Source organism: Chelonoidis abingdonii, chromosome 9 (assembly GCF_003597395.2).
Source record: "Chelonoidis abingdonii isolate Lonesome George chromosome 9, CheloAbing_2.0, whole genome shotgun sequence".
NCBI classification, from domain to species: Eukaryota; Metazoa; Chordata; order Testudines; family Testudinidae; genus Chelonoidis; species Chelonoidis abingdonii.
This window is the reverse complement of record NC_133777.1, coordinates 63043206-63065651: the sequence shown is the minus strand read 5'-3', so window position 1 is coordinate 63065651 and position 22446 is coordinate 63043206. Positions and strand designations below refer to the sequence as shown.

Sequence of the window (22446 nt, the reverse complement as noted above, 5' to 3'; positions counted from 1 at the left end):
TGCAGGGGTCCTGGAGGTTTTTCGCCTTCCTCTGCAGCGTGGGGCATGGGTCACTTGCTGGTGGATTCTCTGCAGCTTGAAGTCTTCAAACCACAATTTTGAGGACTTCAATAACTCAGTCATGTGTTAGGGGTTGTTATAAAAGTGGATGGGTAGGGTTCTGTGGCCTGCTTTGTGCAGGAGTCAGACTAGATGATCATATTGGTCCCTTCTGACCTACAAGTCTATGAGTCATTTATAAACAGAATACGAGTAGGGTGCTTTAATATAAATGTACCACTTAAGGGAAAATACAAGAGATCATATAATCCCACCATTCTCATTGAGTAGGAAGAAATTTCTTTTGATTAATGTAGCTGGAACGTTAGAGGAATTTAATTTTGCCTTACCAATCATTGGCTGCAGAATATTCTCTAACACTCTGACGAGCTGCTGGTAGATCTGAATAGCCAAGTCACTCAGTACCTGTCTGTATTCAGCTAAATCAAAATTGGTGAGGCAGTGTTCATTCTGACGGGGTGTGTTGTGCTTCATAAATCCCTGGATTCACAAGGCAATGGAAACAAATGCTTCAATGTACAAAAACAGCATGTATATTTTTTCTTACTGTAGGCGAGTAATAGTTCTTTGAAAATTCATTCCCCATCCTCCCTCTTATATCCCCAAAACATTTCATTTAAAAGTTGGTGCTTATTGCAGCTAACACTTGGATTTGCATTTTGGATATGGATCACATGATTTCTGTCATAGGTTGAGCTTGCCTTTATTATATTCACTGCTTTGCATTATATTCAGCATTAATGCAAGGAACCTACAGGCCTGTATCTTGTCAGACATTAGCTTCAGCAAGTTAACATAAGGCTTGAGGCCTATGAACTTGAAACAGATAACGGCCCAACGGAAACTCCAGGTATCAGGGAGCTAAAAATAGAATGTTTAAGGGGAATTTCTGACCACAGGAACATGACCCGACCACAAGAATATTATGGCAATGAATTGACATATATAACAGGTACATGAGCTACATCTACAGATACCTAACCACAAAAGGGCCATGATAATAAACTGAGATCATTGATATGCTAACCTATAGGAGAAGGACATTCCAATATTAGTAAGGTGAGGAAATACAAAGAAGGAAAAGGGGAAAAACCCTTGCATCAAACATTGTGGTGTCAGCATATCATATTATACAAGTTGCATCCCAGCTTGGAGGCAGTAGGAGAAGGAGATGCAGTTCTTCGGAGGTGCCAGAATGATGACTACTGGTGATGAGGGGAAAGACGATTGTGATGAGGAAGATGATGGCTAACTGTTCAGGCTGTTATACAAGGGATGGTGTGAGTATATGGATGTGTAGATGTGCATTCTGTAGTATCTCTTTCTACCTTACTGAGTTGGGGTGTTTGTGACTGTGTAAATGTATTGATAAACTACTTGTAAATATATAGAAGAGTTCCTGTAGTGAGTGTTGCAACTGTGCACACCAGGGTTTCCAACTATATAGTAATTTGAATAATACTGGGCCTGGTCTTGGGACAAGAACCTGTTGACCCTCAAAATGATAACTCAGGATTCGTAAGTAATCAATATAATTAATACATAATCTGTAGATCAGGCTACACTGCCTTGAAATTTCAAGTATCTGAGGCATTCACTGCAATTACAAATAAGCCACTACTTTCCCACTGCTATTTCTAGCTGCACAAATAGTCTTTGTAGGCCTTTAAAGAATTGTATGAATAGACAGGTGCATTTAAAGACCTCTAAGGCTACATCCACATTGCACACCTCTTGCGGTATTGGTAGGATAGCTACACGCTGCAATGAAAAGCAGGCTGCATCCACTCTACAGTGTGTCAGTAAAAGGCTCTGGCATGAGGGAGGCAGCGTGGAGCTTCCGGAGCCCTGCCCTGCTGTTTCCCCCCACTGGAGCCGTGCCCCACTGCCAGAGTCTTTTTTACTATGGTGGGGAAAGGCATTGACAGCAGCACAGTACACTGCTAAAAACAGAGCAGTGTAGACAGGAGAGGCACTGCTTGGGCATATAGAGAGAGGTTTCAAGAATGTCTTTACTTGCCTAAGCAGTGCCTCACTGTCTACACTGCTATTTAGACCCATGCTAGGGGGGAGTGTAGCATATCTACTCTTCATGCTGCTGAGAAGAGTGTGCAGTGTAGACATACCATGTCTTTTTTTTAAATATTCAGATAACTACAATTTTGCCATCATCATAACACCTTTCATCTTGAAGGATTACAAAGCACATTAGAAAGTTAAACTGATCTAAACACTATACTGAGGGAGATCACTTCACGCAGCATTTGAAAAAGCGCCACTTCTGGAAACTATGTCCTAATTTACTTGAAATGTGTTCAGGACACCAGGGCTAATGGGCTAACGGGCTAATATCTTTACTTTTACAAATAGTGCCATGCATCTCTAACTACCAGAATTAGCTAAAACCTTAATTTTGTATGTAATCTGAAAGATGGCACCTCCAGCATGATGCCCGCTAGCACCATGCTGGGACACTGGTTCACTATGGACTTGCAGTGCCATCTACTAACTTACCACCACCTATTCCAAAACCCCTAGGTGTTTCTTAGAGATTCGGCCTAACTTTGAGATCTGATGGGATCACAGACTGATAACACTGGCATGATGACTCTATGCAAGCCCATCTGGTCTGTAAGCCCCTTACTATGGCAGTCATCTGTTTGTCTTGGTCAAAGATCATCAATGATTTTGAACAGTCAAACTCTGTGAAAACATTGTGAACTTGCCTGACATGATCAAATATGCCTCATTGTTAAGCATGCCATATCTAAACCCACCTTTGAAGTTGAACGGTTACTGCACATTAACTGTTGCACCTATTTTCATTTTGCATTTTAACAAAACAGTACATTAAGGGAAAGGTCTAATATGAATCATATGGTAAAAATTAAAAACCAGAACAGGAGTGACACTTGCCTCTTCTCCACTATACTGCTTCAGACAGTGCAAAAATCGGCAGGTGTTAGATAGCCAGAAGGAGACCGTTTCAAAGTCGTCACCTCTTTTCTGAAGACAAAATCAAAGACATTTGAGTTCGGACTCATAAGACAAATTGAAAAAGAAAATGTTAAACATTAAAACAGATAAAAAATACACACTATACATCCATTTTCTTCTGGTAGTTGTATAGACTTACCAGTATAGTAATGTTGATGTTTGACAGCTTTTTGTACACTGCCATAACATTTGAAAGGCAAGTGTTTTTTTAAAATGGTGAAATTCATTTTTACCCTCTCTTAGATGTTTCAATATATTATTTTTTAAACCAATTTTTTCTTTTCCAATGTTACAGACATTTCCCCCACGTCCTGTGAACTGAGCTGAAATCTAGGTAACTGTTTTTGTTACTGCACTTTCTCTTACCAGTATTCACTGTGCCACAGTATTACTGGTTTCAGTGCACTGCAACACTGAGGATAAGGATGTACAGCAGGGGGAGCAAAAACATAAAACTTAGAATTTGGAGGACTTTCACTATCACTTTATAACAATTTTAACAAATCTGACATGCCCACTTAAAAAGAAAAAAAACAAAGCCCTAGGCTTGCTTTGAACACAGAAACTGGTTCTTGAACAATTAAATGTGAAGCACTTTACAGAATGTGCAGTAACTAATTTAACTAGACACACTGTTCTCCCTGGAATATTAATATATTGTCTTAAGTATCCGAACTCCTGCACAACTGGTGTTTACTAAAACTTTTCCAGAAGGCATGGATTGCTTAAATGCTTTTCAGAGTCATGGCAGCTGTTTTGTTTACTGACTGAAAAATGCTCTGACAAAAACTACATATGGGAATCTATTTAAGTATATTAATGTTCACTGGCCTCAACCTTTCTATCAGTCCTTAGAATTACACACAGCCATCAGTGAATCTCCCAACGAAAACAGAAACTGAAGTATTTGGCTTAATAGTGTAGCATTATGGAGAGGACTGGAAGGGTTTTATAAAGAAAGAGTTGTGCAAGTGACTATGTGCACAAAATTATACATGCACGGATGGAGGGCAGGATGCAGGCTCTTTAGGGTCAAACAAGGGTTAATATACATTCTATTGTTTTACTGAGTCAAACTGTCTATACTATCTTGTGAAACTAATTCTGTATAACTCTATCCCTAGCTATGATCGGGGGACAGGTAAGAGCATTTTTTGTGATGGGCAGTTATCCGTGGGAAAGACTAACTAATCAGTAACTCAGAGCCAAATCAGTGAAAGTCTTTTTTCTATTCTTTAAAACCAAAGCAAAAATAGATTTCAAGCTACATTTTCGTAGGAGGACATGAAACAACTAACCTTCAATACTTTTTTGATGCCATTAATAGTGGAAGTCAGCAATGATCTCACTTTTTGATCATCATTAAGGTAATCAGCATGGCGGACACACATGAATAATATATATGCTGGTAGTCCTGGGATCATGTTGACTGCTATACCACGTGGTTTCAGATCTGGGGAAAAACACACACACACACCTTTACATCAAATCTATATTCATCAGATGGTGTAATGTGCAGTATAGCTGCAGCTCCTCAGTTAATGACCTTAGTTCTGGCCAATGAATACCGATGGCATTTATTTTACAAATAATGTTATTTTTCTAACAAAGCTATTAGATCACAAAAAAAATCTTTGCCAGTTAAAATTTTTTATGGAGAATTACAAAAGGCATCGTCAGTATTTGATATGCTAAGCAAGAAGGATAACGTTACAATAAAGATGTATACAGTTGAGTTAGTGCATTGGAGAAGTCTCATCTTCCTCCAAAATATTAGGTAAACGACATTGCCAAACCTAAGATACCAAACTACTCAGATCAGTTATCTGATCTGATAAGTAAATCCCAAGTTCCTATATTGTTTATTGCAAATAGGGAAAATATTTACCTAAAATAAGATTCTTGACCAGTTTTGGCTCATCATCCTTCTTATATTCTAACATTCCTTGGAAGTCCTTTTCTTTCCGTGGAATATTAACTGGACGTATGGGTTCATCAATGATTTGCCCAGGCGAAATGTTTTCCATCTGGCCCACTTTAAGAGGGAGAGAAAAAAACAACTGAGAAAATATTTTCCAATGCAAGCTTTACACGACAGCAGAAATTCCTATGCTCTTACTCAAGAACTCTAACATTTGTCATCAAGGAGTGTTCTTATTTGATTTAGCCTAACACCTCCCAGTACAACTCCCATTGTGCTAAGAGACTTCATTCCTGATAAACATATTATAGGATTGCATCCTCCCTTTTAATCAAAGTAGAAGTGTGTGGATAACATCCATTAATATTTGTTAACCTCCCTGTCATTGCTAACAATGAAGTGATGAGAAAAAGACCTTTCAGGCTGTTTTTAGACATTCAAAACTATTAATTAGTTTTAATTTGCTGGATTCCACATCAACAAAAGTGTAAGAACCAGAAATAGCATTAGTCACATACTGAATTATACTGCAGTGGTCACCATTAGTTGTACAGCAAAATGTTAGTATTCTTAAAGGTATGTCTTTGTTACACTAAGTGAGAGATGATGTTTGAAAACTATTTCAGACCAAACCCTTTCTACTTTAGTTTGGCTAATCGGCACAGACAAGGACAAACAACTTTCATAATCATTTTCACAAACTATGCTTGAATCCAAGCATACCCTGAAGTGCAGTTTGTGAAAATGATCTGGAATGTGGTGTGGCTCTACAACAGTAACCCAATGGTCTTCAAATCCTGTTTAAAATCAAACCACTTTTAAACTTTCTTTGAAATGATTTCATTAGCTTAGAATCAGACTGTTACCACATGACTAACTTGATTTGCATGAAATGTATTATTCCTTTGATCAATCCAACCTTCAGTTTGAATCCTAGTGCTCATGAAAAAGATGGGTTATTTACCTTGCATCTAATTGAAGGAGTTTTTCGAGCTGTATGATACCTATCTGTATTCCACTGCGAGCCTGATAGAAGATTTTTACTAGCAGTGACATTGGTCCATGCCTGTGTACTTCCTCTCCTTGTCCTCTGAACTGAGGGTGTAAGGGTGAACACAGGCCTCTCCACTTCCTTCTCTACATGAATCATACATGAAGGATCCAAAGCAGAGGGGAAGGAGGGTGGGTAGTTGAATATAGATAGGGACCACATATCTCCAAAGAACTCCAATTACTGCATAACCTAAATAATCTCTCTTCTCTGAGTGCTGCTCCCTATGTGTATTTCAGCCGAAGTTATAGCCACTAGAAAGTAACCTTCATAAACAAACGAGTCAGCAAGTATGTTGCTAGGAGTTCAAACAAGACTATGTTAACAATGAGAGAACCAAATTATGATCCCATGTTGAAACAGGTCTTGTCATCAGTGGGAAGATTCTGACTAGATCTTTTAGAAAATGTACAGTCATTGGATGGGTGAAAATAGAGTGACTGTAATTGGAGGGTAAGAGGCACTTAAGAGCAGCCAAGTGTACCCACAAGGAGCAAAGGGAAAGATCTGAGGATTTCAGGGAAAGCATATCCCAAAACAGTATGATTCTTCTGGGGACATGTGGCGATGGAGAGATCACATGGAAAATCTCTTCCACTTAGATGAGAAGCACTTTCTGGTAGATTCCTTTATACTGTTGTTAAGGATGGTTTGGACATCTGTCCTAGATTCAGTGTTCATCCAGATACCATGCCATGAAGTAGAGGGAGTTCAGACTAGGATGTCAGACCCTGCTGTGTCCTGGATCAAGAGGTTTGGGAAGGATAGGATATTGATGGGTGATGAGCGACATCTAAAAGAGTTTGGGAAGCCAAAACTGCCTGAACCATCTAAGAATGAGAGTGACCACTGCTCTGTTCTGCTGGACTTTCTTCAGAACTTGATGTTACAGTGGATTGGCTGAGGAAAGCATGCATTAAATGCTTTGACCAAAGGAGCAGAAGCACTTTTCCACTGGAGTCCTGACTTTGAGCACTCCTGGAGCAGTACACACCTTGCATTTTCTGTTCTCTTGGGATGCAAACAGGCCCTAAGACAGACACCCCCACTATTGGAATATGTTATGAACCAGAAAATCATGTAGTTCCTATTCATAACCCTTGGAGTAGTGCAGTGTTTCTCAAACTGAGGCCGCCACTTGTGTAGGGAAAGTCCCTGGTGGTCTGGGCCGGTTTGTTTACCTGCCCTGTCTGTAGGTCCGGCCGATCGTAGTTTCCACTGGCCGCGGTTCGCCACTCCAGGCCAATGGGAGCTGCTGGATGTGGCAGCCAGTACGTCCCTCAGCCCGTGCCACTTCCAGCAGCTCCCATTGGCCTGGAGCAGTGAACCACGGCCAGTGGGAGCTGCGATCAGCCGAACCTGTAGAAGGGGCAGGTAAACAAACCAGCCTGGCCCACCAGGGGCTTTCCATACACAAGCGGTGGCCCCATTTTGAGAACCACTGGAGTACTGCGGAGGCTGTCTGACAGTGTATTGTGTATTCCCAGGAGGTATACTGCTGATAGGGTAATCTTGTGAGGAACATATTTATTCCACAGATTGACAGCTTCTATGGTAAAGGGGGTGGGGGCAGATCTTGATCCCTGGTGCTGTTGATATAGAACACTGTTGTCACATTGTCTGACATCACTTGAATATGCTGGGATTGCATGAGCAGTAAGAATCTTCTGCAGGCCTCTCGCACCGCTCTCAGTTCTAGTAGGTTTTTGTGCATCCAGGATGCCCGAGGCGACCACATCCCTTGTACTATGTGTTCATCTAGATGGATGCTCCATCCTAACAGGGAGAGAGTGGTGATCAATGTTTTCTCAGGGAGGGGAAAAGTGAAGAGAACTTCCATGCACACTTGCTCTCCCACCAACCTAGAGAATCCAGCACTCAGAGGAAGTGTGACCAATTTGTCCATGTTGTGTCTGCTTGTCATGTACACCATCTGAAGCCAAGTGGTAGGCAATGAAGGTAAAGTCTCACAAAAGGATGTTACATCGGTACAGGATTCCATGTGACCCAGGATGATCTTATGTCTGCGAGCTTATGTCTGCGTGCTCACTGTGAGATCAGATTCTCTATTGATTGGAATCTGTCCTGAGAGGGGCAAGCCCTGGCCCTAACAAAGTTCAGAGATACTTCAACGAATTCTATGGGAGCTAAAACAGACATTCCCATGTTCACACAGAGTCCCAGTGATGCTAGAAGACTGAGCAGGGGTGAGATTACTGTCAGTACCTCTTAAGGCAGGGAAAAACTGATGATCTGTGGTGATGGAAATGGGCTGCCACAACTGAAAGCAATATTGTAAATACTCAGGGTGCTGTTGCTAATCCAAAGGGGAGCACCCAATATTGATAATAGTTTGAAGCTAGAGCAAACCTGAGAAATCTCTTGTATGAGGGTTGGATGTCTATATGAAAATAGCAGAGAATCCTGTGGCACCTTATAGACTAACAGAGGTTTTGGAGCGTGAGCTTTCGTGGGTGAATACCCACTTCGGAAGTGGGTATTCACCCACGAAAGCTCACGCTCCAAAACCTCTGTTAGTCTATAAGGTGCCACAGGATTCTCTGCTGCTTTCACAGATCCAGACTAACACGGCTACCCCTCTGATATATGAAAATAGGCATCCTTCACATCAAGAGTTGTGAACCAGTCGTTTGTGTTTAGTGACAGAATTACTAATGTCAGGGTAACTATCCTGAACCTTAATCTGAAGATGAAAGCATTAAGCTGTTGGGGATCTAAGATGGAACTCCATCCTCTCTTCTTAAGAATGAGGAAATATTTCAAGTAAAACTCCTTTCTCCAATGTTGAGGGGGTAGCGGCTCTATGGCCCCGCACTGAAGGGGGGAGTCTACCTCTCCAGCGAGTGAGTATCCTCTTGTGAGAATGGTCCCTTAAGAGGAATGGGGAATGGAACTCTATGATGTAAATGAATGATGTCAAGATCCCATTTATCTGTTATCATTTGCCAACTATGGGAAAGACAGACTAGGTGGCTGCAAATTGAATAATGAAGTCTGAAGTCGAAGGACATGGCATCTGGATTGGTTCACAGCTCTCAAATATCCTAATCAAAAGTACTTCTTAAAAGGTGGCTGTGGTTGGAAGGAGGATGAAGGAGGAGCATTATATTTGCTCTGCTGCATCCTCTGCCAGTTTTACAGCGGTTCACAGCCCCTCTGGTGGTAGAATGATTGTGATGCTGGTCTAGGCTTGTGAGGTTGTCTATGATATTTCCTCTTTGGTGGTGGCATCTATATATCCCCAGGGAACGGAGGGCTGCCCTGGAATCTTTCAATAAGAGTGCAATGACTCATCCATTTTCTCACTGAATAAGTTGTTCCCATCAAAAGGCAAATCCACCTCTGTCCATTGAATGTCCCTGAGGTATCCCAACAAATGAAGCCAGGACTCCCAATACATGATGATACCCATCACCATCAATCAAGAGGCTGTGTTGGCCTGCACCTAATGCAACTTAGAGAGATGATCTGACAATCAATCGACCCTCTCCAATAAGGGCTTGAAACAGTGCTTCATCCTCTTGTGGGAGCTTATCCATGAACTCTGGAAATTTTGAGTAATTGACAAAATCATACTTAGAAATTAATGTTTGGTAATTGCCTGTTTGGAATTGCAAGGTGGTTAAAGTGTAAACACCTCCCCACTGAAGAAATCCAAAAATGTAGCCTCCTTATCGGAAGGAACGTACCTTGATTAATGTTGCCCGCTTTCTTCAGTGGCAGTTTGCACAATTAAAGAGTTTGGGGCTGGATGCATATACAAAAACTCTTCTCCCCTGAATGGCACTAAGTATTTCTTTTCCCTATCTAAGTGCTGGTCTACACTGGGGAGGGTGGGTATCAATGTAATATACGCAACTTCAGCTATGAGAATAGCGTAGTTGAAGTTGACATAACTCCACCAGAGAGGTCCTTTGGGGCCATCTGCCTGTCCCAAGTCAGGATAAAGGAGGAGGGTTGGGCATGGGGCTAGCAACTCCACCCCGTAAAAAATCAACCTGCTACAGAAACGCCAACAACAGAGACAACAAAGATTTCCTGGAAAAAAGAAGGGCTCTTCAACTTCGAAGATGCATGACACGGGTGATGAAAGCCGTGAGGAGCAGCCCACTATAGCTGATTACTCACCTTTCTTGCAACCTAGGAGGATTACCATACGCTCCATGGAATCGTGAGGACGATTACGAGTCAGCGCAAGATGGCGCAGGGATTGCAGCAGATGATGTAGGAGCAACTTAACCTGACCCTAATTAGGCATTGCGAAACAAGAGGACGCAAAGCATGGACAAGAGACGATGTTGACGAGGAGGAGGTGTTGCTGGTATTCAAGGACATGAAGAGAGGGACGCACCTTCAACACACCAGGGAGTAGGACTTCTGTTGTCCAGCAGAGCACAGAGATAGCATGAAATTTGGTTGGGAGAAGCACATGTCCCAAGGAGTCATCACAAGCATCACTTCAGCTGAACTAAAATGAATTGGAGGATTAACAATTGAATGTTGTATCAGTGCTAACGCTCTACCACTGAATGACAGCAGAAGAGAGGAGCGACAAAGATATTTTTACAACAGACTCGCAGAAAATTAGAGAATTCTCCAGACAACAAGACATATCATCCTTTGGGAGACTTATATTGCTCAAATATTGGACCTGAAAACCACAGGATACGAATTAAGTCATGGGTACCCACGCTCTGGGAGACGATGATGAGAATGGAGGGAAGATAGATTTGTGGATCTAGTTGTGCAACTTCAAACAAGCCTGGGTCCTATAAGGAGGTAGCATCTTTCTCACAAGCGGATCCACAAGAGTACTGGGTATCACAGCAGGCACGACAGAAAATCAGATTGACCATGTCTGCATTAGCAAGAAGTTCAGAAGATCTTGCAGGAACGTTAGAGTTAGAAAGAGGAGCAGACGCGGCGTCAGACCATCACTTAGTGGTGGCTAGATTGAAGCTGAAGCTGAAGCAGAACTGGATAGATACGTCAGACAGAAGAATGAAGTACAAGACGTCAGCCTTCTGAAGGACCATAAGACCAAGGAAGATTTTGACTGATGCTGAAGAATAAGTTTTCAGTATTACAGGATCGGTCTGAGGAAAGAGGGAAGACAGTGTACTAAGATGGCAGACAAGTGAGAGAGACACTTAGGTTAGTATGCCAGGAAGTGCTTGAATTAAGAAACACCAAGCAGAAGAAGTGGATACAGCAGAAGACTTGAGATAGAAGAAGAAAGAAGAAGAAGGCAGCAGCAACAACAGAAGCATGGACTAGAGCTGCAAAGGCCAAAGGCTCAAAAAGAGTATGCTGAAGCCCACAGAGGCAGTGAAGAGGAATATTAGGAAGACCAAGAGAGAGTAAGTGGATAGAATGGCAGCAGAAGCGAGCAGGCAGCATACACGGTAACATGAAACAACTGTATGATACTGACCAAGCGACCTGTCTGGAAAAGTTCAGCAAGCCAGAACGTCACGTTTAAAGACAAGCAGGAAGTCTATAACAGGAATAGAAAACAGAGGAACAGATGGGCGGCAGCACTTTGAGGAGACTCCTGAACAGACCAGCACAACCAATCCACCAGACATTAACCCAGCCAACAAAGACTCCCAATTAATTGGATAAACAACCAGAGATAGAATCAGAAAAGCCATCACCATGAGTGAAGAAAGGAAGGCAGCTGGACCTGATGACATCCCCAGGCAGAGCCCTGAAAGCAGACTCGGATGCTTCAGTGGAAATGCTGTACCGCCCTTTGAGAAGATATGGAAAAAGAAGTGATTTCTGGCAGACTGGAAAGAGGGATATCTCATCAAAATCCCCAAGAAGGAGACTTAGCAACTGTGCCAATTATAGAGGAATACACTCCGTCGTGCACAAGGGAAGGTCTTCAACAGAGTTCTCTTAGAGATGAAGAGGATGCGTCGATCCACGTTACGAGATGAACAGGCAGGTTTCCGGCTGAACAGATCATCGCGCGGACCCAGATAGCAACGCTTCGCATCATAGTCGAGCAGTCTGTGGAGTGGAACTCCTCGTTGTACATCAACTTTGTTGATATGAGAAAAGCGTTCGATAGCGTGGATCGAGAGACCCTCTGGAAGCTCCTTCGGCACTACGGCATTCCAGCAAAGGTGGTCAACCTGATCAAGAACTCATATGAATGGTATACACTGTAGAGTGATCCATGGAGGGCAGCTCACTAACAGCTTCTCAGGTCGAACTGGAGTCAGACAAAGGAGCTTGTTGTCACCAACCTTCTCTTTCTCCTCGTCATCGATTGGATTATGAAGACACCACTTAACAAGCGTAGGAATTGGAATCCAGTGGCGTTTGTGGACCCAGCTTGATGACCTGGACTTTGCTGACGATCTTGCACTCCTTCGCACAGTAAAGAGCAGATGCAAGAGAAAGACCAACACTGGTGGCAGCCACATCATCACAGGTTGGCCTCAACTTCAACAAGGACAAGACCAAGATCCTTAGGATTAATTCCATCAGCAACGACCTAGTCACACTGAATGGAAGCCCTTGGAAGAAGTGCAGTCCTCACTACTAGGTACATCATCGCCAGCAGGATGCATACAGAACCAGAAACATCAAGTAAGCATGGTAAGGCAAGAGCAGCTTCTTACAGCTCAAGAACATCTGGAGCTCCAGAAGCTTGTCTTTGGCAATAAAAATTAGACTGTTCAACTCCAATGTGAAATCAGTCCTACTGTATGGAGCTGAAACCTGGAGGAACACCAAAAACCACCAGGAAGATCCAGACCTTCATTAATAGCTGCCTCAGAAGGATTCTCTGATCCGCTGGGCCAGACACCATCAGTAACATCCACCTCTTGGAGAGACCCGTCAACTCCCAGCAGAGGAAGAAATCAGAAGGAGAGGTGGGTTGGATAGGACATACACACTGGTGCAAGCAGCAACTAAACATCACAGACAGGCACTGCGGTGGAACCCCCAAGGGCAAGCGGAAAAGAGGCCGTCCAAGAAACACCTGGCGACGCGAACTTCAGGCTGATAGCAAAAAAATGGGCTATACCTGGAACCAGCTAGAGCGAATGGCCCAGGATAGAGGACTCTGGAGATCTGTGGTTGGCGGCCCATACCCCGATTTGGGTGACGGGCATGAGTGAGTGAGTGAGTGAAGTTGACATATCTTATTTTGACTTACCTCCCATCCTCACGGTGTGGGATCAATGGCTGCAGCTCCCCTGTTGACTCCGTTTCTGCCTCTCGCCCTGGTGGAGTTCCGGAGTCGATGGGGAGTGCGGCGGGAATCGATTTATTGCATCTAGATGAGACACGATAAATCAATCCCCAATAGATTGACTGCTATCCGCCGATCCGGCGGGTAATGTGGACGTAACCGTAGGAGTAGGGGCACATGTTGCTGGCGTACGTCAGACGACTCTGCACTATATAAAATGTCAAGGAGTTTCTGAGGTATTTCTCTTGGAGTTTCTCTAGAGGAACCTGAAGTGCATCATCAACCCGCCTTAATGAGTCCTGAAACTGCCTGTTAGTTATCTGGTGGAGAAGGTGAGCCTGAGTCCTCAGTGAAGCCAGTGAGAGGCATCAAATATTGGCTGAGGAGGACCTCATGACATACGGTACAATCAGCCCCAAGCTGGGTGCCTGTCTTATGGTTTCCAAGGGGCCCAGGAGATTCTGGATCTTCTATCTGGGCTAACATTCTCTCTTGATAGGGGTGATGTCAGTCCCTCATTTGCCTGAGGAGGAAAATGTAGGCTCCGACTCTAAGGGTGGTGGCATTAGTACCATGGATGTTGAAATGCCACAAGTGGTGGAAGGGATAGGAAAGTGACTTTTCCTTTTGTACCATCCCTGGACTGATGGTGTCAAGACCTCTCTTGTAAGGACCAGCTCTGATAAGATGGGAGATTGCAGACACAAAAGGATAATATCCTCTGGAGTAGTATATGCATCCTGGTAATCAGGGGATGAGAACTGTTCTCCTTGAGCTCCATGGCAGCCAGTGCAGAAACCCACAGAAGTCAAAGTCTCATTATGGGAATGCAACTCTGTGATCATTTCAAGGGGCTCTCAGTGCTTCTCCTTGGTTGGTAACAATGACTGTCCTGGCCTTTGCTCTTGGTTTTTCTCCTTGGTCAGTACCAATGATGGTCCCACTCCTGTTGATGGTGCTGGTATTGAGGCATCTTTGCTCTTTGGAGCCTGGAAGTCAGTACTGTGGCCATTACGAGCTCCTGAACCTTTTGGACCAAGTGCAAAGTCTTACCCAACTGGGTGCTGGGGAACAAGCCCTCCTCTTAGAAGTGGGATTTTTCTCTTGCCTTCTGAGAAGGTTTCCTATGAGGAGTCATCCTTGGCTCTACTCCCGTCTGCTCCTGTATCAGAGGTTGTAGTGCAAGTTGGTGTGCTTCTCAATGCCTCTGCCAGATCAGACTAGGGCCTCAGAGCACGATTCATCAGAAATGTTTTAAGTCTATATTCCAGCACCTGCCAGGTTCAGCTGGGAAAGGATCTGTAGATGTTGCACTTTGAAGAGATGTGCGCTTCTCTGAGGCAGTACAGCATTTCTGATGGTTCTTGCCACTGACTGGGAAAGACTGGGGGCAGGAGATACAGTTTGTGAAACCTGAAATCCTAGGCATAATATATTCCACATACACTCCCAGATTTTAACTAAACTATTAAACTATCTCAGTAAATTTAAAAAATATTTACAGGTTGGGCACTGAAGAATCAACTTGGTGGACACTGGAGGGTTCTGTGTCAGACCATGTCACAGTAGAAAGGAACTGGAGAGGCAGTTAATCCACCCCACCTCACCCCTTATGCCCTGGGCCTGGAGCATGAGGAGGTGTTGAGCACAGGCACGGATGAATGGACATTCAGGTGTATGGAGCTCATGTGTACCCACAGTGCAATACACAGAGAACAACAACTGGTTTGTCTGTGAACCTGTCTCTGATAAACAAAGAAGGGATTCATGAGTATTTTTGAGGGATAAGTGTTAGGAAGTAATTATAAAGCAACATCCTCTTCCGCTTTACAGTGCTGTTGATCACTTGTAGCAATAAAAACAAAACAAAACACTTTTAGTTGTCTTTCGCAACATCACACACTCCGTGTTACCAGACTTCAGATCCTATACTGACATTCACTTTGAAATTCATAAAAATAACTTTGGTTTATACCTCTGAAAACTCACATTCAATTATGACCATCAACATTAAAAGAAAACCAGAAAGCAGAAAAACAGAGATTATCTGCATGTCTTTGTTAGTGCTAGGGAAGCTCACGCTTCAAAAGAAAGTGGGACATTTATGTTTACCACATTCCTCCTCAGAAATATTTTCCTCTTGGCAAAAAACTGCATATTATCTTGGGTAAATAAAGAACACAAATTGTGCGCTGTTTTGCAATCAACCTGGTGTTTCCTTTCAGTGAAACATCCATCTCTTTTTTCCCCTCTTCATTTCTACCATGTAGCCAATTGGTTCATTTTTCATTCACTTATTTATTGTTATGGTCAACTCATATGCTATTTCATATATAATCTATGCATGCTAAATAGATTTAAATTGTAGGATTATAGAAACATAAGATTCACAGGTATTTAGGATTGATAAGTGTATATTAGGTATATATGTAGAGCATTGGTTGAACACAAGGCCTACAGGCTGAAGCCTGTAAGATTTTAGCTTAGCCATACTAGGCGGTAGGCTTAAGAACGCTTGACATGAGTGGTGACCTATGACTAACCCTCTGCCAGTAAGGTTACAAGATTACTGAAAAGAATGCGCCAATAGGTTATATTATGGGAAATATGTTGTAATGTACCCTTCTAGACCACAAGACACCTAATTGTAACATCATGAGATGTCCTGCTTTGAGCACAGGTTACCATGGATCCTGTTGCGCATAGATGCTTATGAGAATAAGGGGAACTAAGACGATAACCTATGTAAAATGGAGCACCCCAATATTCATGGGATGTACAAGTACAGATAAGGAAAAGAGGGTTGAACCCTCATGCATATGCATAAGGTATTAGGTGCGGTCAGAACAACAATATAAAATACGTTCCCTGGTTGGGTAAAAGTGGGAAGACCTTTGGAAGACCTCATTGGGATGACCCCAGCAGGAACCACTCACCCGTCTCGATGGCCACCTGTTGAGAGATCCACCCGACTCCATGAAATCTTTGCATATGTGAGTATGGATGTGGGATTGGCCAGTGCATAGATTCACTCAGGTTGCATAAATCAGTATGTAGTGTAACTTATAATACAAACAAGATTTATTTTTTTTACTTCTAAACTTTGTTGTTACTGTCCTCATTCTTCATGTCTTCCTAGAGCCTCTAAATCTCTATCCTATTTATCTTTAAACTCCAGCAACAGGGCCAGACTCATTGTAATTTACCACAGAACTATCAATTCATTCAGTTTAAAATAATGTCTACAAAATCAACATTAACTATTCCTTTAGAAGACATCTTTACAGAGGATCACACACTGCCTTCAATATGCACACAGACCTCTCAGTGGATCTTCAGTTTCCATGCTAAGCTAACGTTGGCTTATGCTGCTTAAGACTCATTGCCTTACTAAAAAACTACATAGAAACATTTGGTGCCAAAGAGTTCAACAGGAATTGGAACAAATCTCTCTCTCACATACAACATTATAAATACCTTCAAGTTCACCAATCTTTTTAGCAAACACTTTCAGCTGCTTTTTCAGCTTGCGAACTGTCTTGTCCTGCTTTTCAAGCTGCTCCATTAAATCCTGTACATTAAAATAAGAAATAAGATTCAGGTACTAGACAAGTGTTATTACATGTGGAACAGACAAGACTAACACTATTAGTGTTACAAAAGGGACTGTGAGAAAAGCCGAAAGGAAATGCCACCATCTGGCTGAAATTTGCAAGCCTATACACTGCCTAAAATTCAAGCCAAACATTATCAAACATATTGTCAAGCTGCAGCGTGATGGAGGCAGATACATTTTCCGGATGCCCACGAATCCTGGTCAGTGATTATGGTGAGTGGAAGAGATTGTATAGTAACACATCTATTCACTGCTAATCTCAACTTCTGCATCCTCTATGCCTGCCCTCAGGCCTCCCTTTAGCCTCACAAAATGGAACTTTTTTCTTAAAGGGGGGAGGGGGGAGTACAAGACTCAAATTCAGCTTTATAAAACACATATTTGTTGTAACCCTTATGTTTTCTCTCTGCCATATCACCATCTGTCTGTGGTCATCACATTTACTTAGACTGTAAGCTCTTTGGGGCAGGGACCATCTTTTTGTTCTGTGTTTGTACAGCACCTAGCACAATGGGGTTCCGGTCCATGACTAGCTCCTAAGCACAATCACAATACAAATAATAATAGGTAATAATAATACACTCACTGTGCTATCTCTTATTCAAGGCATGACTATGCAGAGAGTTAGTACGCAGCAAGCTGGGGCGTAAATCTACAGCACACTAGCTTGCCATATCCTACGTTGCTGTATGGCCCCTGCTACTGAGCACTGGAAGTTCACAAGATGTTTGACTTCCTGCTGTTTGAAGCTATGGAACTATTAGTGCATAGTAGCAGGGTCCACATGGTGATTTAGCGAACATCAGGCTAGTGCACTAACTTCTTGTCTAGACAAGCCCTGAGACAGCAAGTGCTTCGGAAAAGGGACCTGCCATCTTGTAATTTTGTAATGCACACTGTGGCGCTGAATAAAAAATCATCAATATAAAGTTTAAAATAATTTGTGGAAAGCCTTTGAAGATTACATTAACACAGAAAAACTCAAAAGCCATTCAAGATTAAGAGTTTGAAAGTATTTGGAAAAAAAACCACTACACTCAGTAAATCTTGGTTCTTTATTATACTGATAGGAATGTGAGGCAGAGGCAGCATGTACATTCTGAACCAGAAGCACCCATCAGAGAAGCTATCATTCTCTAAATGTATTGGAAAATATTAATACGTCTTTGACGATGGGAGACAGGCATAAAATTAGTCTTGATATTTGCGCCCCAAAGAGTTTACCACCTAAAATGTGATGAAACGGCAGGAGTCAGGTTAAAGATCTGTTAGCCAATAGGATACAGTGGCAGTTCATATTCAAAGCAGTGGTTAAAACAATTGACAAAAAATTCCCATTGACTCCCTTATCTCCAGATACAGCATTTCTTTTATTAATATTAAAGAAAGATGTATGTCTAAATCCACTAAACTGTTTTCAAAATCTCAACCAAGGGATTTGATTTCAGCACCACAACAAACAGGTGTAGTGAAAAGACACTTTTATAAGTTCATCTAAACAAAATAAGTAGTTGTGAGCCTGTCACTCATTTGGAAACCCATAAATGAATTCCTGTTTTCCTGTTTTCTCCTTTGTTTTTGCTCTTTGTGAAAATCTTAATTAAAAAAAACAAATAGAGTAAGTACTCAATAGAGTATTTTGATTCCACCAACTTTATCACAAGTTCATTCCACAGTTTCATAGAAGGATCCAAATCCTACAATCATTCACTAACGTGAATAACTGTGAGTAGTCCTATTAACAAACACTGGCTTCAGTAGGACTATTCATTTTAGTCAGCACTATGTACAGCAGTCAGTCTCTACAGGATCAACTTGCAGTTTTCCAGAATCAGATTTTAATGTTTCACTTTTAACATTTTTAGCAAAGAGCAAATTTGGAAACTAAGTATTTCAGCATCACAAGCTTCATGTTCAGGATGTCAATTTTGATCCTAAAATGTAATTTTATATTCAAAATTAGGCTGCTTTGATCACGCTACAAGACTCAGATTAGTAACAAACTGTGTCAAAAAGAGACATTAAGATTACATAAATGACATTAAAGACTGACAACAAAAGCTGTTGGGGGAAAATGGACATTGTGAAGCTCTCTGTAGAGGGTTTCCTTGGAGAGAGGAAAAGGCAGCCAGCTTGCTCTTCAGTTAGTGCTCCAGAAGTAGCAAACAAAATAACACAGAAATATGATTTACATACAATCATCCGTTTGTAAAGTGAAATCCGATACGACTGATACTTCATGGGGTCATCTGCATATAACTCCTCATAAAACTGAAAAAATAGGTACAGATTTTTTTTTCCTCCTCCCTTTGAGACACTAATATTTTGGCAAACACTGTATAAACAAAGTCAGGTTAAAACAAGATTAAGAAGCTCATTTTTTTGGTAGGCTAGGTTTTATGTCCTGCTGCTGTTGTTCCCTCCACCTGCCCATAGACAATGTTTAATTTAGATGAATTGACATGAGTAACAGCAGAAGCAGATTCCTACAGAATGAGTCTAAATGTGGCAAGTAATATTCCCTTCTTTGGATGTGAAAATAAAATTCCTCTGGGATGGAATTATGTGACTATGTGTTGTCTTGGGAGGCTAGAATCCACTGAGCAGCAATCTCTAAAAGGTAGCTAAATACCAAAATACAGGCTAAGTATCTGAAAGGAGGAGCTATACAGATGGAAAAGCTTTTATCATTTAATTTTTCCAGTGGGGTAAGGTTATTTCTGGGATAAATTAGTAAAAAGCCTTCAGTCATAAACTTACTTCCAAGACCACTATCTTCAGCCCATCGCTTTCTGTGAAAACCTCAGACACTACAAATATAACCCTATGTTAAGAATGGCTGTAATACACTGAAATGGGAAAGAACATCTCTCACTTTGTTTAGAATTGGGCACTACCAGTGTCAGAACACAGGCAGGAAAACTCCCTTTCTTCTTAAAAGCAATACAGCTCAGTTTGCTATGTAAAGTACATTACAGGAGAAAGATTTCTGGGTAATGAGCGACAATGTGCCAGCAATATTCCAGTCTGGGTCTCCCAGAGAAAATTTCCCTATTAATCTGTTATGAACCCTGTATGCCAGTAAGCATATGCTTGAAGAGAAGAGGGTGACAGGCCAGCGAATCTGTTCATCTCTTCTTTCATTCATACAAAAATGCTGTCAAATAACCAAGGAGGGAGTTAACTCCATTTGGCCAAGAAACTTCCTGAAAATGTTTGTTCCTCCAACATAAATTGAATAAACAGAGAGTATAGTGCCTTGTTTGACCTATGTATTTTGAGATGGGGGGAATGAGGAAGATAAGAGACTTTATAAGGCACTTGGGAGTTTATCTTCCCCCAGAGTTTTCCTAAGAACACCTGACACTTTGTGTAATTTAGTGCATTCCAGGGCAAACACTTTGCAGAAGTTTACACATAAACTCCAGGGATAACAGTTTCCTATTAGGGATGATTTACAGTATCTAGAAAGGGGGAAGGGGGGCAGGAATTTCCTCTTTCATATGATAGGCTGAAATGTTATACCCCAACAGCATGAATTTTGTTGTTTCATCTATTATACTGTTACCCTACATGCAAAAATCTACTGCAAACATGCAATCAACCTTGGGAGTTTCCCACTTGAAAACTGGTGACAGTGCAAGTGTCTCTGTATCTCTCTCTACATCTCCTAGCATTTACATTGCAGTAGTATCTCCCTTACCAGGTTTTCATTAGTCAGCCGGGTGATCTCATGCTGTAGACTGGCCTCAATCCGAGCCTCCGGGGGCAGCTGCAGGTTCTGTGCTAAAAGCTGCTGCTGGCGGTTATTCTCCTCCTTCAGACTCTGAATCTCACCCCGGAGAGCTTCCAGCTCATTGTCGTGACTCTTTTTCTGAGACTGAAGCTGAGATTCTAGGAGCCTACAAAAACCCAGCAAGATTTGAGCGAGACACTTAGCATTCATATCACAAATTCTCACCAGACGTCTAAAGCTTTAGTTGCTGCACAGATATTTAGCTCCTGACTTGCAAGGAAAAATGAAAAATGCAGAGTACTCTTTAAACCCTTCAGTATGCCTTCTGAATAAATTGTCAAACAGTGGGAGACAGCAAAGTAATGCTGATATTGCTTTGCATTTCCTTTGTGTTTGAGCAAGTACTATCTATTGGTAGTACTGAAAACATGCCATAACACGTAACATATCTGTAAATCTCTTTTGTCTGGTCATGTTTCTACAGGGGCCAAGAACATTTTCCATGTTTAAATAGGTCAAATAAGATTTAGAAGGTGCTTTATTTGTTTAAAATAGGGCCTATATGGTATTAACAAAGGTTAACTCTGTTCAGAAAGAAACCAAAACATTCAACTGCAAATAAACACAAATCAGCCTGATTTGATATTTAAACATGCATTAGACAATTGAATAGAGGATTATTATGTGTGCTAGAAACATGAGCTAGGGAATGGAGCACAGGATTAGGACCCAATAATTTAAGTTTTAATCCTGGCTCTGCCTCTGACTCACTCTTTGATCTTGGGCAAATCACTTATGTCTCAAATTCTCCAAATGTGAAATGGGGAGAATACCTAGTTGCTTATTTCAAATGAGCGTGGTGTGAATTAATTCATATTTGTAGGGCAGTATAAGGCTATGTCTACACTCCACTCCACTGGCGGCTGCTGAAAGGCAGGTGCAATGCAGACGTACCCTTTGAGTGCTATGACTCACTCTCTGGGGTCCATACACACAGGAAATGGCATTAATAGTGACATTGGCACTATCAGAAACACTTTCAGGGTTTAAATATGAATAAGGCAGACAAGTTAAGTAGTAGCTGCATTGAACAAGCATGTGAAGGCAAATAGTCATTCACCTTACAGAACTCTGCCTCTTGCTCTAAATGCTTGTTGACTATATAGCGCTAGGACAAGAAACAAAAGATGCAAAACAACCACTCTCCATCCCTCTCTGCATTACATTCGCTTTCTAAGTTAGTGCTTAGCAGACTTACAAAAGAAGCTTAGGTTTAGGATTTGTTAGCATAAGAGAAGGAAAGACATTAGTTAACAGCATTCATTACAAACTCTCTGTTTTGGTGGCTACTGCTTTGTAAGTGTATAGGGGGATTAAAAACCAATGCTAAACTAATGGGTTATCACAAATGGAAGATGATGGACATTCTAGGGAAATTTTGAAAGATGAACACATATTATGAATGAGTGATTGTATTCACTTACAAGATGCTATGCGCACTTGGCCAATTAGATGTCCAACTAGCAGTTTGCGCACACATTTTCAGGTGTTGCAGTGACTGTACACACATTTTTGTATCATTTGAACATTTCTTTCTAACTTTGAAAGTTACATTTTGAATGGACACTTCTTTTAGTACTGGCCTCTCCAAGATGATTGTGTATAATTACTTATCCTCAGTCAAAATAAGAAAAACAACAAGAAAAACTTGAAAAGAAAAAAAAAGTATACAGAAGCTATTTAAATAATAGCATTAAAAATCAATTAAATCACTGTACTTCTGTACATAAGGCAAAACATTTCCAGACACAACATGAAGGTAGACAAGTAA

The 22446-nt window shown here is 41.6% G+C and overlaps 1 protein-coding gene across 8 annotated transcripts in view; it reads right to left on the bottom strand.

Moving 5' to 3' along the window:
* The window catches only part of MYO5A (myosin VA), a 199244-nt gene that overhangs the window by 11662 nt on the left and 165136 nt on the right, over window positions 1-22446 (bottom strand). For 4 of the 8 annotated variants that reach the window (XM_075069627.1, XM_075069631.1, XM_075069628.1 and 1 more), the window contains 7 exons: window positions 20583-20781; window positions 19076-19150; window positions 16741-16834; window positions 4946-5092; window positions 4356-4510; window positions 2977-3066; window positions 390-540 (listed from right to left, as the gene is read on the bottom strand). In XM_075069627.1, coding sequence (XP_074925728.1) covers window positions 390-540; window positions 2977-3066; window positions 4356-4510; window positions 4946-5092; window positions 16741-16834; window positions 19076-19150; window positions 20583-20781 — 911 coding nt within the window. The remainder of the gene's footprint in view (window positions 1-389; window positions 541-2976; window positions 3067-4355; window positions 4511-4945; window positions 5093-16740; window positions 16835-19075; window positions 19151-20582; window positions 20782-22446) is intronic. The other 4 variants (XM_075069629.1, XM_075069632.1, XM_075069633.1 and 1 more) reach the window with 1 other exon arrangement.